Source organism: Pseudonaja textilis, chromosome 1 (genome assembly GCF_049901715.1).
Source record: "Pseudonaja textilis isolate UNSWEBS1 chromosome 1, rPseTex1.2, whole genome shotgun sequence".
NCBI lineage: Eukaryota > Metazoa > Chordata > Lepidosauria > Squamata > Elapidae > Pseudonaja > Pseudonaja textilis.
The window spans coordinates 123466446-123485218 of record NC_141990.1 but is presented as its reverse complement, the minus strand read 5'-3'; the positions used below and the strand labels follow the sequence as shown (position 1 = coordinate 123485218).

Sequence of the window (18773 nt, the reverse complement as noted above, 5' to 3'; positions counted from 1 at the left end):
TTCTTGACTTTTGACGAATGTATCTTTTCTTTTATGTATACTGAGAGCATTTGCATCAAGACAAATTCCTTATGTACAGGGGTGGATTCTACTGGTTCTGTCCGGTTCTATAGAACCCCTTGTTAACTTTCTAAGCAGATTGGAGAACTGGTAGTTAGAAGCAACCTCCTTTTGTTTTTTTCCACCCTTATTACATTCTTGGCAGACAGCCTAGACTTACTGTCTCTGGAGCTTATGAGGCTTGGCTTTCTTAAAGGGGAAGGGTTGTTTTAAGATTTTTACACTGCTGTTGTTGGGAGGAAATACTTCCCTGGACAATCAGCACTTTAAAGAAATAATTGAATAATGAAGCAAAGTTTTTAGTGACACAGAACCAAGATGAGTGACATTCAGCAAGGCTTCTTGGCTATCTAGAAAGATTAACATTCAAACGTAAGTTTACATACTCTTTCTGAGTTTTGGTTTAAAACTAGTTTTTGGTGAAGGTTAATTCTGTGCTTGGTGAAGTTTAATCCTGTGTTTGTTGATGGGATAATTTTTCCTATTCAGCTTCAACAAGCTGAATACTGTTGTGATTAAATTATTTATATTGTGTTTGAATTTTTTCTTGCCTTATGGTTTCTTTTTCTATCTGGGGAGGGGGTCTTCCTCACTGCTTTAGTACTATCTGGCACTGTTCTTTTGAGGTATACTTCCAAGAGGCAGGATGAAAGCTTGGCACTGATTTTTTTTAACTGCCTTTCTGGGTGGCATGTGACCTTTCCTTAAATCTGGATGATTTCCTTAGGATATCTTGTGAGATGAGTGAGACCTGCTGGTATCTTTAAGTGGTGCAAATGGATCTAAGGACTACTTTTCCTGGGTGTGCTTTTTCTGGAGAGCTTAAATGACTTCTTTGCTAAAGGGTTTCACTTTATGAGCAAGAGGTAGCTGCTTGATAGTTATCACTGCATTTTAACTATTTTCATTTCTCAAGATGCTCTGGCACCCTGCCTGATCTGTAACTCCAGTTTGCAGGTATTTTTAATCTAATGTTTGGTATTTAGGGCAGCTTTTTGCAAGCAAAGAAGCTTTTTGTATTTTTACATACAATTCATTTAGAGACCATTCAAAGTTATAATGGCATTGAAAAGAATGACTTATGATCATTTTTCACACTTATGACTGTTGCAGCATCCCCCCACTGTCATGAGAGGCCAGGCAAGGAGAAGCGCCCCTTGACAGGAGTGATGTCGAGTTGGCCACGCCCACCCAGTCACATGACCACCAAGCCACACGCACCAACTAAGCCACACTCACAGAACCAGTTGTTAAAAAACCTGAATCCCGCCCCTGCTTGTGTGTCAAATCACACTTGGCCAATAAAGAATTCTATTCTATTCTAAAGAATTCTGTTAAGGCTCACTGGTGCCCAAAGCACTGACAAATCTTCGTGCTCTTGTCCTTGGTACCTACTGTACAAACGAAGCCAAGCTTAGGCTATATAAAAGTTTTTGTGGTGCCCTCTTAGGGCCTAGTGCCCTAAGCACGTACTTAGTCTGCCTATTGGTTAATAAACCACTGGGTGAAGCTTTTGATGGCCGTGTTGTAACACAGAGCATGGGATCAGGAGAACAAAAACTACAGGGTTAAGACCAGCTTCACCTCTTCCATATTCAGCTGGCTCATTTCTGCTTCTCTTCTAACATCTGTTTCAAATCTTGCTGTTGGAAGCCAATGTCGTTATGAATGCAGGTAGTCCTCAATTTATGACCACAACTGGGACCAGAATTTCAGTTGCTAAGCAAGGTGATTATTAGATAAATTGTGCCCAAATTTACTTCTTTTGCCATGGTAATTAAGCCAATCACTGCAGTTGTTAAGTGAATCATATGGTGGTTAAGTGATTCCAGTTTCTCCCGTGGACTTAGCTTGTTGAAAGCTTGGTTGGGGAGGTTGTAAATAGTGATCCCACGACCTTAGGACCCTGCAGCCATCAGCAATACATGTTCATTGTCAAGCGTTTGAATTTTGATCATGGGACCATAGGTATGCTGCAGTGCTTGTAAGTGTGAGGACGGGGTCATAAAGCTTTTTTCCCCACTGCTGTTGTAACTTTGAATAGTTGTAAGTTGAGGACTACCAGTATTTACAGGATTCATTGCAGTGGTAGGATTCAAATTTTTTTCTTACCAGTTCTGTGGGCATGGCTTGGTGGGCATAGCATGGCTTAGTGCGTGTGGCTTGATGGGCATGGCAGGGGAAGGTTACCGCAAAATCCCATTCCCTCCCCTCCCCACTAACCTGCTTTCCAGCTCCGTTCTCCTGTGCAGAGCAACAAAAGAAGACCCAGCCGATCAGCTGGGACTCAGGAGGCAGAGAATAGATGGGGGTGGGGCTAGTCAAAGGTGGTATTTGACAATTCTCCAAACTACTCAAAATTTCCACTACCAGTTCTCCAGAACTGGCCAGAACCTGCTGAATATTACCTCTGCGTTCATTGTTACCCTCACCATATTGTTATTAAGCCAGGATCTAAGCAAAAAAAAAAAAAACCAGCCTGGTACTTATTCCAATATGGATATACTTCCACATAACCCAGAATCTCAGATTGTCTTAATTTCATAAGCTTTTCTGATTTTACTGTTGCTCTCCTGGGGGCCGTCATCATATGAAATTAAAATCTTGCCTGTAATGCTGGTCTGGAAGTTGGCCTTGAAATGTTAATAAAATTGGTCTTGCCTACGCTACAGTAGTTGCGAGGATTCTGTGATTCTCCAGATATTATTGAATTAAAGCTCACAGGAGTTCTAGTTAGCATGATTTATGGGAAGAGATGATGAGAATTGAACTTCAGCAGTAAATGAAGAGCTTCCTGTTGATTGTGTGGAAGAAGAGGTTCTTTGCTTTTAGCTGAGAAATATGTCAGTTATTCAAAAGGATTAATTTACGAAAGAGGGCTAAAAAAACCTGCATCTCGAGCATAGGCTAAATCAACAACATGTTTTTCTAAAAAAGAATGTTGGAGTTCATTTATGAAATGGCATCCGATTCAATATACTTTGTGTGAATAATATTTATAAGCTTTCTGCTAGCTTTCTTATTTTAAAGTGATTTTTGAGACAAGTACAGATCTTAGCAATGAATCTGTAAGTTTTTTAAAAAAATCATCCACTGTTGTAAGTATTCCAGATTAAATTGCTTCAAAGCCGTGAATACAAATGTACACAAAACATTACTTTAGGGGGAAGAAAGTTATATGGCTTTAGCAATCATCAGAGCATTACAGGCAAGACATTTCTACTGTACTTTTAAGTTGCATAGTAAAAAGTTCAAGAAAGAAAGCAAAAGAAAAATGGGAAAAAACCCAAAGTGGCTTCTAATCTTCTTTAACAATGTTATAAGTTCAATTATATATTTACCCTTTTTCTACAGTTACATCACAAATCTCTTCTTTCTATAATCTATCCTGCTTGAATATCAAAACTATAAATCATTAATTTTTTTCTATTTTATATAAAAAGTCAGTAAGGATTTTCCATTCAGCAATAAATGTAGGTATTGCCTTTTCTCTAATGAAACTAGTCAATTAGGTCATCTCAGCAAGTTCCATCATCTGCACCAACCATTCCTCTTTGTAGGTATTGCCAGATCTTTCTATCTTTCTGCGTACAATAATCTTGTTGCAGTTATCATGTACAGAAACAAAGCTCCATGATGTTCCCTGACTGATTCATCATAAGAGCAAGACCTCTGGGCTCAATTGCATATTTAATCTTTAAAATGCTCTGAATGAATCAGAGTATGCATTTGAATCCAACATTTTCTATCTTTTTGCATATCCATCAAACATGATAAAGTTTTCTTCTTCACATTTCCAATATAAATTTTAAGTGCCTTTTTACATTCTAGACATTCTCTCTGGTGACATGGAGCAACAATACATCCTTTTGCAAAAATTCCCTCTAAAATTACAAAATAGTATAAATTTCAGTTCTTTCAACCACATATTTTCCCATTGTCCCATCTATGTATTATAACTAAAAAAAAATTGCCCACTACTACATCATACCTTCTTTCATTTGTTCTTCTGTTTCAAATTTCATTAAAAGTTTGTACATTTTAACAATTGCACATTCAATTCATTCATTCATTCTTTTATTCATTCATTCATTCATATTCATTCATTCATTCATTCATATATATTCCACTTTTCTTGTTTTACCAAATAACTCAAGATGACAAACGTATATAGTACTCCTTTCATTTTCTATTTTCCCTACAACAGCTCTGTGAGATGGGTTGGACTGAGATAAAACAACTGGTCCAAAGTCACCCGCTTGGCTTATACTGTATGTTATATATCAAATATGTTATAATATAATATAAAGCCGCTATAAATGTTTCTCATTTATAACAATTATATTTAAAAATCATTCTCACAGCATCCAATACCATAAATTCTTTTACCTGCTTTAATTTTTTCTGATAGCTATAAATAAATCTTGCATTAAAACATTGCTGCAAAACTTGAACTACCTTTTTCCTTTGCACCATATCATCCCTTGGAACCAGAGGTGGGTATTCAGCAGGTTCTGACCAGTTCTGGAGAACCGATAGTGGAAATTTTGAGTAGTTCGGAGAACCGGCAAATACCACCTCTGACTGGAGATTTTACAGTATCCTTCCCCTGCCACACCCACCAAGCCACACCCACAGAACCGGTAGTAAAAAAATTTGAATCTCACCACTGCATGGAACATTTCTTATTCTCAGAAAGCTTGTATTTATTCTATGTATTTTATCAACTTCTGCCTGTATCCTCCTCATCCCATTACAAAAACAATTTAGGAAGCTTTGATAAGCTTTTCTCTAAAATCTTCACTAAGTCTTCTGAAACTGCTCTGAATCCTTTGGGGGAGCAGAGGTAAGTTTTAATTGCCACCTCCTTTGGTGACTTCAATGATGTAGGGTTTATGACCAGACACACACGCCTCTCACTTGTGTTGCGCTCTTGGTGTTATGTTTCTGTGATTTTCTTTTTGCTGAGTTTCTGTCCTGCAGGGACAGTGAATCCTTCCTTCATTTTGTACTAAACCCCACTATGCAAAGTGGTGTCCTGCATTCCATCAGTGTATTGTGCATTCCTAACTGTCTGTCTAGTGGGAATGCTACTGTGCTTGCTTGTGCTTCACCATGCAATATTACTATAATTCTCCTCCAGATTGCAATTTCTGTGTGCAATCAAATAGGAAACTTGGTATTTTGCTGGTAGAAAGGGCTTGTCTTCCTGTAAAGAGGTGCACTTCCTTTCTCTTCTATAGTATTTATGGGTTAGTCTTACTAGCCCAGGTACGTTAGATTCCATTTTTTGGGTTGTTTATAGACCAAGCCAAAAAGCTGCTTTCCATAGCATTTGAGTCATGTCTCCTTGCTTAGCTTAGAATTTCAAGCATTATATCTACTTCAAGTAGATATACTTTTACAATTAGAATAGATGGCATCACTGCTTACTCATTCAGTTACCTACTCTTCATGTTAACATTTGGTATGTTGGTGGCTGCAATGTGTCAGTAACAAGATACAGTAACAATGTGTCAGTAACATGGCTCTTTGTGGCATGACTTGCTTAAATAAAGTTGGAGAAAGCAAATCAAACAGATTGAGATGTTCATAATTCTATTGCCCAAGATTTTGTTCATCAATGTATTTTGGATCTTGTATATATAGAGATCTTATATAGAGAGAGATATTGAACTCTCAATATCTCTCTCCATATAAAAGCGAAATACCACTCACACATCATCACAAAATCTCCAGAACCGTAAAGCCTACAAACTTGAAATTTGGCATGTATGTTCCTCTTGGCTTCTAGGTGCTCACTAAGAAAGGATTTTTTGAAATGACCATCAGAGCATTAGTATTTTGCATATTATTATTAACACGCACTGATGCTACAGAATTCTATTCCCCCTTCCCATCTGAAAAGAAATCTTTACCAAATGCAATCAGAGGAGAGGAGTTTCAGTTTCACAGCAGCAACCAGCTTTAGTACAGAACAGTTCAGCTAAACCACACCCAGGCTCCTTGCTGTCTTCTTCTTGCTTACCCAGAAAATACTGTTTCAGTTTCCAAACAGCCCTCAAATCTCTCACACACTGACAGGATGCTAGCCAGATGAATACCAATGCTAGTAGGCAGAGGCAGAATTCCCACCCCTCTTATTTTCCTCCCCAAAAACTAAGCCTGACCACATAATTTCGTAGTGAAGCACAGTATCGAGCTAGTTTCTTAATAAAAGATGGACCTTTCTACTGCCAAGTTAAATTCTTTGTGGAATTTAAAAAAATAGGCATATTAAAAGTTTATAGCCTGGGTTTTTAGTATGTTTACAATTAGCTCTCAGGTCCACAATGTTTTTTCCCTGTGGAATCTTAGCAGTACCCAAGTCCAAAAATTGCCCCGTTGATTTATCTCAGGTGCATCTGAAGAAAAAGTGTTAGAGATCTAATAACTTGGTGTCAGCTGTCAGTTTATGATGTTTGAATGTGAACCCCCCCCCCCAAGCATCTATTTATAAAAAGAGAGTTGGTCTGATTGTAATTGCAAGAATCCTGGCTCGGCAGTCATGCTTTATTTATCAATAGCTGAGCAAAAGTGTGCAAAATAACTAGATTATCAGGGCATATGTAAATTCTGTGTAATTCTTTAATAGTGTGGAGACATTCTCATTCAGGAGACATTCTCCTGTAAAAGGTTGCATGTTAACTCATACATGAACATTTCTTTTAAGATCATATTATTCAGTTTGTTTTCCGCCCCACCACAACTTCCATTCTTCAATCCCTCAAAAGCAATTAGAAGACAATCTCCTCCTATTGCCTTGGAATGTCAAGGATGCTTTGAGCTGCTACGTGACCAGCATTAATTAAAATTACCCCCTCTCACCTTCTTGCTAAAGGAAAATAAACATAAGTTGCTCAGACACTCCCTTTACTTCCTGGTAAGAACATTTGCCTGACCATATGCAGAAAAAATCTCAGTGGTGTTCCTTGGGATGGTAAAAAGGCTCTCCATCCACCCACCCACCCACTTATTAATTACTTAATTTATTTATTTATTACCACCCATCTCATAATTGAACAACTCTACATGGCTGAGTCTTTCCATCTTTCCCTTTTAAAGGCCTAAAGCTCAGCTAGCAAATGGCATATCAAGGCAATTCCAATAAAATCTGCAATTTGGAATATACAAATTATTTGGCTCAGCTCTCAAACAGTCAGTGTTACAGAAACACCGGGACTAGTGTTATTTTCAGACTGGCATAGAATTTGGGAGGAAGTGTCCCCTGTAAAACTCTATGGTCCATTTCGCACATGTCCAGTTAAAAACTTGCTTACAGAATTACACAAAGATTTGTGGCTAAGCAGACATGTACTGTAGTGTAACTTATAAAACATCTACAACGTCTTGTTTTAAGTCATTGAACTGCTCAATGCTTGGAAATACTGCAATCAATCAAATGTTCTCGGTTATATCTTGATTGGGTTTTCCAATTCTGAACTTTGGTTAGGTAATGGAACGTGCACCTACAGCAGCAAAAGGGGAAGATTTTGACAATGCAGAACTCCCCAAAGGGAAACCTGGATCAAGAGACCCTGTAGTCCTGAGCTGGATGAGGGAGGGGAGAAGAGGTTTAAGGTGGAATCCGTTCAGACATGTTTAGTGGCTCAGAAAGTTATATAGTTTTAGTTTGGCAAGTTTCTGACTATTAAATGTAAACAAAGACGTTATTGGACTTGACTGGACTCAGTACGTCAACTCTGGCCCTGTGCCTGACAGCTCTATGGTTTTCCTATAAATCTTAACGTGGTACCCAGATGTCTATGGAGATTCTCAATCACCCATGTCATGGTTGTCTCAGAGGTGCTTTTTCAAGAGGCAACTGGACTTTCTGGTTTTACTTTGAAGACATTTTGCTTCTCATCCAAGAAGCTTCTTCAGCTCTGATTATGATATTCCACTTTCTGAAATAAGTTAAAAAATCCTCCCTGTCTTGATTATGCTTGAGAAATAATTTCTGCTATTTTTCCCTTCCTTTCCTGCTCCCCTCTTCCCTCTCTCTAGGATGTCCTTATTTCTGAATCCAACGCACACGATTCTGGTCCTGTTGACACACCATCAGAAAGTGGCCTAATAAACCATGTCAAAACAGTAAGTAGTGGATAATACAATAACCGAACGTTTGAAAAAATAGTATCGCCAATGTAGAAGAGACACAATCACTGCAAATTTCTTCTCATTTTGCCCCAAATATGAAAGTTACAAGGACTTTTTCAACCCCAACTAGATGATAAAGAAGCATAACTTGAAGATCTAGGTGCTATTACTAATTTTCACTTGATTTGTTTGTTTAAAATCTTCCAGTGTAACTGCAAATTCATCAAATTCCGATAAACAATACAAAAATGGATAGCCAATTGTTCTCATAATAGAACAGGGGTTGCCAACCTTTTGGACCACAGGGACCACCAAACTCATAATTTTAAATCCTGCAGATGAGAGACCCTGGGAAAATCCCCCCAAAAGTCTGCAGGAAAATTCCCCACTCCGTTTTCCTACCAATTGATTATTCTTTATTTGGGATTGCAGGATACCGCCGCCAGCTCCATTCTCGTGTGTGTGTGTGTGTGTGTGTGATATATATATATATATATATATATATATATATATATATATATATATATATATATATATATATATATATATATATATATATATTTGACTCATGCAAGGAAAACAGCAGAAGCAACAGAAGTCTTTCTTTCTCTCCCCAAACTCCTTCAGAAATGAATCTTTGGTTGCATAGAGACTAATTTCTGGCAGAATTTTGGGTAGAGAAAGACTTTTGCTCCTTTCATTGCGTGCAGCCAAAAGCAGAAGGAGAAAGAAGCAGAAAGAAGCAGCCCAGTGGCCAGGGAAGTTGTGTGGGGTGAGTGGGGCAAGTTCCCGCCCCTCCGCCTTTCCCCTCCCTCGCGTCCCCCCCCTTCACTACCTTGTGTTGTTTGCAATGCGAACAAGGCAAGCCTTGTGTTTCCACGGGCCATGTGGGTGACGCAGCCTTGTGTTCCCATACAGCTTGGATTAATTGCTTTGGACAGTGCTTTGGGGGAGACATTTTTCCATGGACCACCCAAATTTTCTCACAGGTCACCAGTGGTCCCCAGCGGTCCCCAGCACACTGGTTGGCGACCACTATAGTAGAACATAGAGAATGAAAGGCTCTGGAACCAGACTGAAACCAATATGAACTACTTTTGATCTGCCTAAGTTAGGACATTTCTGGAGCTTTGAAATTCATCATTTTTTGTACATTCCTAATTTGTATCACCTTATAAATTTATCAACTATTATAGATTAATAATTAAGGGATTGGCATCTTTTTAAAAAAGGGGAGTGATGTCCATGACATTGAAAAAGACTGTGATTCATCCAGTCCTCATAAAAGCCAGTACAGGTAGTCCTTGATTTATGAATGGTTGCTTAGTGACCATTCGAAGTTAAGTCAGACCTCCCAAAAGCTACTTACAACATAGACACAAAGTTATGGCCGCTGTAGCACCTCAGAGGTTGTTTGCCTTACAGCCAATCACAGGGATTGTGCAGCACCTCACCATCAAACTCCATCCCCCTCTGGGTGGGATAAAGATAAGGACTAGTGGAGTGGTTTCATTTGTTGGCCGCTTTATTGAGTTGCTGGTCCCAATTAAGCTATCAACTGAGGACTACCTCTATTGTTATACGTTAGACATCAGATGCAGCATTGGTAGTTACTAAAAATACTATAGTATTGTTATATGCAACATCTTGAAAGGATGTTGCTACCTTTTACAATGCACAGTTTGATAACAAGCTGTAAATAAACAATAGATTTAATGTGGTTAACCTCGGCAGAAGAGAATCTATAGAACTTTGGGAAGAGATAAAGACAACAGCAGCAGAAAAAAAAAGACTCCCAGATTAGATCCAAGCAGCTGCCGAAACAAGCTATCATGACAGCCAAATAAAGATAGTGGATGAATAACTTGGGCCATAAAACGGATGTACAATCGCTGAATGCAGACACTCAATGTCGAACAAGAAAGAGGACAAAGAAAGATCCCTAAATAAAACATGTCAACAAATGGAAGATAAGAAGAAGAAAACTTATAGATAATTTGAAGAAAATCACCGAAAATTTTACAGCTCCAACAGGAATAGAAATGATCATACATTTTCAGAGGTAGAAGAAATATATTAATTAAATATATTAATTATGACAAATAACTGTCAACTGTCAAACATGCAACCATCAAGCATAAATGAATACCCAGTGAACAGTTTAACTCCTTCTTCTCTTGCAGCTTCAGAGGGCTGGTCTATGTCAAGAAATATGGAAGAAAGCTAGAATTCAGAGAGATGAGAAGCAATCTATACTGAAGAAGGGAGACGCATGAGAATTGCAAGTTAGCAAACTGGCACTAATTATTCACAAAAGCAGCATTTTGTTCAAAATCTTAGAAAGAATAGAAACAATCATAGAGAGAAAAAGGTCAAAATGAATAGACAAGTTTCAAAACAAAACAAAACAGAGGGATATGAAACCAGACAAGGAATATAAGAAGGATGATAAGTGAGTAAGACAATATGATTGTAATCAATAAAGGGAAGAAGCTGCCCTTTATTTTATTACTTATAGCAAGTGTTTCTGGTTTGGAGATCATGTCAGAAGTGGATTAAGATTAATGATGATTGAACTAATGATTATTCTGGAGAACCTTTACAAGAACAGAGGCAGTAAAAACTGAAATTGGAGAAACAGTGGTTCAGAATAAATAGAGCAATCAAACAAGATGGGTGTTGTCCTCAATATGTTTATCCACAAAGATACTCAGAATAGAATAGAATACTTTTTTGGCCAAGTGTGATTGGACACACAAGGAATTTGTCTTGATGTAAATACTCTCAGTATACATAAAAGAAAAGATACATTTGTTAAGAATCAAGAATCATAACATACAACACTTAATGATAATCATAGGGTACAATCAACAATCAAATCATATTAGGAACAGTCAGTATAAATAGTAAGGATACAAGCGACAAAGTTACAGTCCTATAATCACAAGTGGGAGGGGATAGGTGATAAGGAGTAATGAGAAGATTAACAGTAATAGTAGTGCAAACATTGTAATAGTTGAACAGTGTTGAGGGAATTATTTGTTTAGCAATGTGATGGCTTTCAGGAAAAAACAGTTCTTGTGTCTAGTTGTTCTGGTGTGCAGTGCCCTATAGTGTCGTTTTGAGCGAAGGAGTTGGAACAGTTTGTGTCCGGGATGTGAGGGCTCTGTAGATATTTTCACAGCTCTGTTTTTGACTCATGCAGGTCCTCGGTTGAAGGCAGGTGGGTAGTAATTGTTTTTTTCTGCAATCCTAATTATCCTCTGAAGTCTGTGTCTGTCCTGTTGGGTTGCAGAACCAAACCAGACAGTTATAGAGGTGCAAATGACAGACTCAATAATTCCTCTGTAGAACTGTATCAGCAGCTCCTTGGGCAGTTTGAGCTTTCTGAGTTGGCACAGAAAGAACATTCTTTGTTGTGCTTTTTTGATGACATTTCTGATATTAGGTGTCCATTTTAGGTCATGTGATATAGTAGAACCTAGAAATGTGAATGTCTCTACTATTTATACTGTGTTGTCTAGTATCAGATTGGTGCTATCAAAAGCCTCTGTGAAGTCAAGATGACCCAGCAGAGTCAAACTTTTTTTAGTCAAGCTCCAAAGATAACCCATTAGGCCAACCAAGGGAGTTTCATTTTTGAAGCCTCCCTTTGGCCAAATAGCTCAAGATAACTTCTTCTGGGACTGTCTGAAGTTAAGAAACCACCACTTTTTCTATCAATTTACTCAACCACATTAGGTGAGAGATTGGCTTATAATTGGGATTCAAGGCAGGCTTTGAAGAAGCAGTTTACTACTGTAATTGCCTCCTGGGAGGTGTTCTGTTTAATGATACATTTATGTTTTATTTAAGGGGTCTGCAATTACCTCCCAGCCAGAAGCCACAAACCAAATTGGGCAAATGGTGGAATGTACTACCTTCATTCATCTTGCCCACATCCCTTGGAAGTCACAAAAACTTAAATTGATCTAGTCTAACTATACAAGACTGGTTTCATAACGATGGGTTCTTCATCAGGCTGGATTGAATATGTAAATTTTTATTGACAAAATAAACTCACTGGAAGTAGTATAACAAGCCTCTTTTTTAAAAATAGATTTTTATTGTGTTTTCCACCAATGCAACTCAAATCTTATTCACATTTTCAACAGCGTTTTGATATCCACAATTATTGATATCTTGTAAGTCCTAATACATATAATATACCTCCACCAATAACTATTATCTTTGTCAATACTTAGTTCTATCTTATATTCTTATATATTTTACATATATACAAACCATTTTTTAAGGTCTCTTACAGTTAATCTTCACATCTTATTTCTTATATCTGTTCTCTATCCATTCATATCATTTGTGCCAGATTGAATAATACTCAGAGTCTTCCTTCTCTTTCATTTTTAACGTGAACATGTTCATTTCCACACATTCCATTATTTTTTGTTGGGCTAATTCCTCACTAGGGGTGTTGGGTGTTTTCCACATTTGTGCGAAGGCTATACTGGCTGCTGTTAAGATATGTTAGGATATTGATCTGTAATACTTCCAAGTAAGAAGGATTCTGGTTTAGGTTCAATTTGGTAACCTGTAATTTCCTGTAACAAGCCTCTTAAAGATCTGTAAGAAAACTCTGAGAGAATGAGGCAGGGATGTAAGTCACTTCCCTTACAACCCCAAACAACTCACAACACATCAATTTGCAGATGCAATATGAAAAATAATATTTGCGGTTCCTACTGCCACAGTTTGAATCTGTACGGAGCCAAAACACAAACAACTTGGGATATGCAAATAACACCACTTTTTCGCCCATAAATAAAATGTTTTAGAAGATCTTACGAGGCAAGATGGAATATAAAGATCTTGGCTTATGCTGAATATCAAGAAATCAAATCAATTATCATACCTAGGGAACTTTCAGATGACAACAAAGAAATGAAACATAAAGATGATAATGTACTGAAGAAATAAAGAATATGAACTAGAAAGGAAAGCAATGACAAACTGAGACAAGATCATGCAAAATAAAAATACTGTTTTTGTAATACCAAAAATAACAACAGTTAAAGTAATGGTCTTTCCAGCAGTAAAATATGTATATGAAACCTCAACATTAAAAGTAAAAGAAAGAGTGGCATGGACCATAAGAAAAAAACAGGTGAAGTTCAGCAAACAGAAGTGCATCTACTGTAGTTTGGACATGTGGTAGGATAAAATGGTTATACTTGGCAAAGTTGAGGGAAGTAGAAGAAAAGGAACACTATCAATAAAATGAAAGGACAGTATCAAAGAGATTTCCAGATTCCTCTTAAGACAAGTATAGGTTAGAGGCAGGTTGATATGGTGAACTTTTGTTGATGCAGTCATTTGGATGATACTATCTTCCCAGTCCCAAACTGGTTTCTAGTTGATCATTTCACTCATAGATAGTGATTATTTTCCTAAGCGATCAGTTGATGGTATAGTCTAGTACAGGGGTCTCCAACCTTGGCAACTTTAAGACTTGTGGACTTCAACTCCCAGAATAACTGGCTGAAGAATTCTGGGAGTAAAGTCCACAAGTCTTAAAGTTGCCAAGGTTGGAAACCCCGGGACTAGTCCATTGTTCAGTTTGCTAATGTATTCCATATTTAAGTTTTTACTTTACCATCAGTACAGATGTTTTCCATACAATCAATTCACCCATTCTCCAAGAACATGGAGTTAAAAACAGATTTGTTTGGGGAAGTCTGTTCATTTGCACTTTTATGCTGACATTCGTACTACAGCATTGTTTTCCAGAATTAGATGTAACAAGATGGTGTGGATGTTGGAATGCTTGCTGAACATGCCAACCAATCACCACTTGCCTTCATTGTTTCAGAGTTGGCCAATCAGTGACCACCTTTGGCACTCATCTGCAGATACTGGTTCTCATTGCATCAGAACACGTGCTGGTCATGAACTAATAAAATTCACTTTAGTCCCATCTGCATACAATACAGTTAAATAACTAGAAATTCTCTTTCCATTCTACTCAGTCCGTGTAGTTTGCCTGGTACAAAATCTAATGCAAGCTAAATGAAAGTTAGCTAGCCAGATATTTGGAAGATCATGTAGGCCAGGGTTGTCAAACTTGTCCCTGGCCATGCCCATGCATAGTTTAGCAAAGGGGGAAAAGGTCCGATACGTCATGTGGCGCTGCCATGATGACGTGAGTTTGACACCCCTGATCTAGGCAGTTAATTTCAAGGCAAGGCAGAAAATCAATGATTAGGGCTCAAGGTGATATGAATAAATCAGTTCCAATGGCTATTTTTGTTGGAAATGTCTTGATGTGTTTGTCTCATCTGACCAGTTAGAACAGGGATGTCAAACTCAATTTCACTGAGAGCTGCATCAGGGTTGTGGCTGACTTTGGGAGGCTAGGCGGGATGGTCAACTGGGTGGAGGTGGCCGACTGGGTCGGAGTGGCCAGCTTGACACCACTCCCCAAACTGCTGGCATATTTCCTCTTCGCATTGGGTAGAATGGGCTGAAACCATGCTGTTTCCTTTTCACATTGGGTAGACCAGGATGAAACAACATGGGCCAGCCCCTTACATTTTCCAGGATGGCCCCGCAGGCCAGATCCAACCACATTGCAGGCTGGATCCAGCCCACGGGCCTTGTGTTTGCCACCTCTGAGTTAGAACAATGAAACAACAGTCTACCGTTTGCATTGCTAGATAATTAAAACATTATAGGACCCTGCTATTCCAAGATTTATTGCATTCCTTTCTCCTTAATTTTATCTCTGGAACATAATAACACTGATTAAAAGGTATACAATTTAAATACTTTGTAATGCTATGCCCAGAATTTGCTTTGTTTTGAGGGAATGTGGTTAATTTTGTATTCCTGTTTAAGTGAAGAGGTTGTTTTTGCGTGTGAAGCACAGCACAGGTCATTGCTAGGCCACTGTGCAGCCCCTAAATCATCTTCACTATGCAGTGGTTCTGTCAAAGATACAGGCACTTTTTAGCTGTCAGTGGGGGAATTACAGGTTGAAAATTACGTTAATTCATTTCTCTATATCAGTGAAAACTATTGTCCTTTGCTAAATAGCATGTTGCAAAACCTGACTTGTTTGCTTTCAAATGCCAACACCTGTATCTCTGGTGGCTTTTATTCATATATCCAATGTTTTGAGAATATGGAACTTTGTTTATTTGCACATATACAGGTAGTCCTCGATTTACAACAGTTCCCTTAGTGACTATTCAACGTTATAACATCACTGAAAAAAGTGTCTTATGGCTATTTTTCACTCTTACAATCATTTCAGCATCCCCATGGTCACATGATCAAAATTGAGATGCCGAAGAACTGGTTCATATTTATGATGGTCAAAGTGTCCCGGAGTCATGTGATCACCTTTTGCGACCTTCTGACAAGCAAAGTCAATGGGGACGGCAGATTCCCTTAACAACCATGTTACTAACTTAACAACTGTAATGATTCACTTAACAACTGTGGCCAGGAAGGTTGCGAAATGGGGTAACATTCACAACATTGCAGTTGTAAGTTGAGGACTACCTGTACTTATTACATTATTTATCTGCTGCTTTTCATTCAGAAGCTCAAAGTAGGCCGCATAACACTGCCTCCCTCAAGAACTCCGTGAGGTATAGTTGAGCATTCAGAAATGAAAATGGTCACCCTTCTCAAGTCTCTCTCTGAAGAGAGATTTGTGATGTGTCATTACCTTTTCTTTCCGGATTTTCATACTCAATGCATGTTTTCTTTTCTCTGCCTTCCGATGGCATTCTAGATACCTCGAATCATCTTAACGCACCCTTCCACTTCAGACGAAGATACTGACCAGATCACCCAAGACCTCGATGACTCTGGCCCAGAGGAGGTGAAGAACACAGAAGGCCATATTTATTCGGACTGTTTAAATCACACTTTTTATCCTTCTTAATAAAATATTCTTTTTAGAAAAAACAAAAACAAAAACCACAGATCTTTGCTGTTTCTCTGGGACTCTGACCTTAATTTGCAAAGGCTTTCTCTTCCTTCGTTCTTCCCTGTGGTGCACTGCCCTATTCCTGTCCATTGGTCTGGACCAGTATTTGGGCTGAGATATGGAAAGCTGAATTCATCAACTGGAAGCATATTATTTTTGAGAAAATGGAGACCATTTGAAACTTTGCCTCAAGTAAATTTTAATTAGAATAGTGTCATTGTTTATATATTTTTAATTGATTGGTTTTCACAAATTAACTGGGGGGGGGAGGCAAGCTTGTTTTGTAGGTTTTTTTAAAAAAATCCATATTTTCTGTACATGAAACTGCACTTTCTATTCCAACTATGTATAAAATGCTAAATTTAACAATCAACCGGTGAGTTTCTAGCAGGGAAACCTTACTGAGCTCTGCCTCATATTACTTAAATCTTTGTTTCTTTGAGGAGAAACCAAGGCAGTTCCTATTATGCCAACCAATTTACTGCATGCCAGTTTTCAAAAATCTCAAGACCTTCTACAGATAATCTTCAATTTATGACTGTAATAGAGCCTGGAATTTCTGTCATAAGTTACGACAGATGTAAGTTGAGACACCCATGTGACCGAACCAATTTCATCACTGTTTTTCAGGAGGTTGTTAAACAAATACTACAATTGTCCAGGGAGCCAATATACGGTATACCTTTGGCTATTTTTTTTGGCCAAAAACTAGTTGAAAAAGCCAGTTCCATCCTATCACATGGCTGTAGAATGCTGCTGTTGGCCAAGTCAGTTGCCAAGTACCCAAAATGTTGTATGATTGTGGGGTAGGAGGTTCTGCCATTCGAATTCTGGAACTGGTCAAAAGAACCTTTTTGGAGGTTTGACATAACTTTGAACAGTTGCTAAGCAATTGGTCATTAAGCAAGGACTTAGTTAGAGGAATTAGCTGTACCATCTATAGTCTATAGTCCTGCAAAAACCTCCTTCTTCTATGGTGCTATGATGCATGCAGTTTTCCATTGGTAAGAGAGGGGAGTAAGACCAGAGAAATCAGCCCATCTATCTGAAGATGAGACATAATACAGACAGGATAAAGTTTGGCAGTTCGGGGGAACCACTTTTGTGCTGGCATAGCTTTCTGGTGGCTCCAGGATGGAAGGTAGCATTTTAGTGTGGAAAGGCCCCAGCATTTCCAGGGAACACAGAGGCTGAACAGAAAGCAATATCTTGACATCAAATATGGGATTGGTGAAACTTTCCCATTTTGCTTTGTTGTCTCTCCCTGATTCTACTTCTATAATTGCACTGACTGTTGACACGAACTGGTTGAATCTTGTCCATCCTGCCCTTGAAACAATGAAGACCATACTTTTCCAAGTGTTCTTGCAAAAAAAAAAGTCAGTCCAGGCATGCAGAGCAAAGGTTCTCCAAGATCCCTCTCGCTTGGGAAAGCGCAATCACAATTTTCCTACTGTTTTACCTTTAGCCACAAGGTGGTAACCAATCCTTGCAGAGTTCCTATGCAGGCATTCTCAGACATTGGGACCAACCAACCAACCACAAGCAAATCTTAGCCACTATCCATATTTCAAGCTGATCCTTCTTGTTTCTCTATCTAATATGTCTGTCTTTCTGTCTTTCTGTCTGTCTGTCTGTCTGATCTATCATCTCTATTTATCATATCTATCACATCTCTCTCTCTCATCTCTCTCTCATCTATGTATCATCTCTCTATATCTCTCTATTATCTATCAGCTATATCACATCTCTTCCTATTTCTATCTATCTATCTATCTATCTATCTATCTATCTATCTATCTATCTATCTATCTATCATCTATCTATCTATCTATCTGATGTATCATCTCTTTCATATATCATATCTATCTATCTATCTATCTATCTATCTATCTATCTATCTATCTATCTATCTGATGTATCATCTCTTTCATATATCATATCTATTTATCTATCTATCTATCTATCTATCTATCTATCTATCTATCTATCTATCTATCTGATGTATCATCTCTTTCATATATCATATCTATTTATCTATCTATCTATCTATCTATCTATCTATCTATCTATCTATCTATCATCTATCTATCACAACTCTCTCATTTCTCATCTCTCATCTATGTATCCTCTCTATATCTCTCTGTTATCTATCTATCTGTCTGTCTGTCTGTCTGTCTGTCTGTCTGTCTGTCTGTCTATCTATCTATCTATCTATCTATCTATCTATCTATCTATCTATCTATCTATCTATCTATATCATCTATCTCTATCTCTAATGTATAATATGGCAAAAATATTAAAAAGCACATCACAATTACAGTCTTAGGAGCAAATGTAAGACTATTTACTCTGTTTACAAATTCAAAGGTTGACTATTTATTTGGTCAATACATGATGAAATTGCATGCAGAAAGTCTCCGGAGTGTCCCTGATATGCACTTAAGAGCACAATACAAGTGGACCTTAACATATAACAGTTCATTTAGTGACTATTCAAAGTCACAGCAGCAGTGAAAAAAGTGACTTATGACTATTATAACCCTTCTGGTTAGTAGCATTCAGAACAGCTGGGCAACTC

At 38.0% G+C, this 18773-nt stretch overlaps 1 protein-coding gene across 2 annotated transcripts in view; it reads left to right on the top strand.

The window, feature by feature from the left end:
- LRRC1 (leucine rich repeat containing 1) overlaps window positions 1–16182 on the top strand; it is a 120454-nt gene extending 104272 nt beyond the window's left edge. For both annotated transcript variants that reach the window (XM_087916192.1, XM_087916197.1), the window contains exons 16-17: window positions 8107–8193; window positions 15995–16182. In XM_087916192.1, the coding sequence (XP_087772318.1) occupies window positions 8107–8193; window positions 15995–16147 (240 nt within the window). In that variant the 3' untranslated portion in view covers window positions 16148–16182. The remainder of the gene's footprint in view (window positions 1–8106; window positions 8194–15994) is intronic.
- Window positions 16183–18773: the final 2591 nt, after the last annotated feature.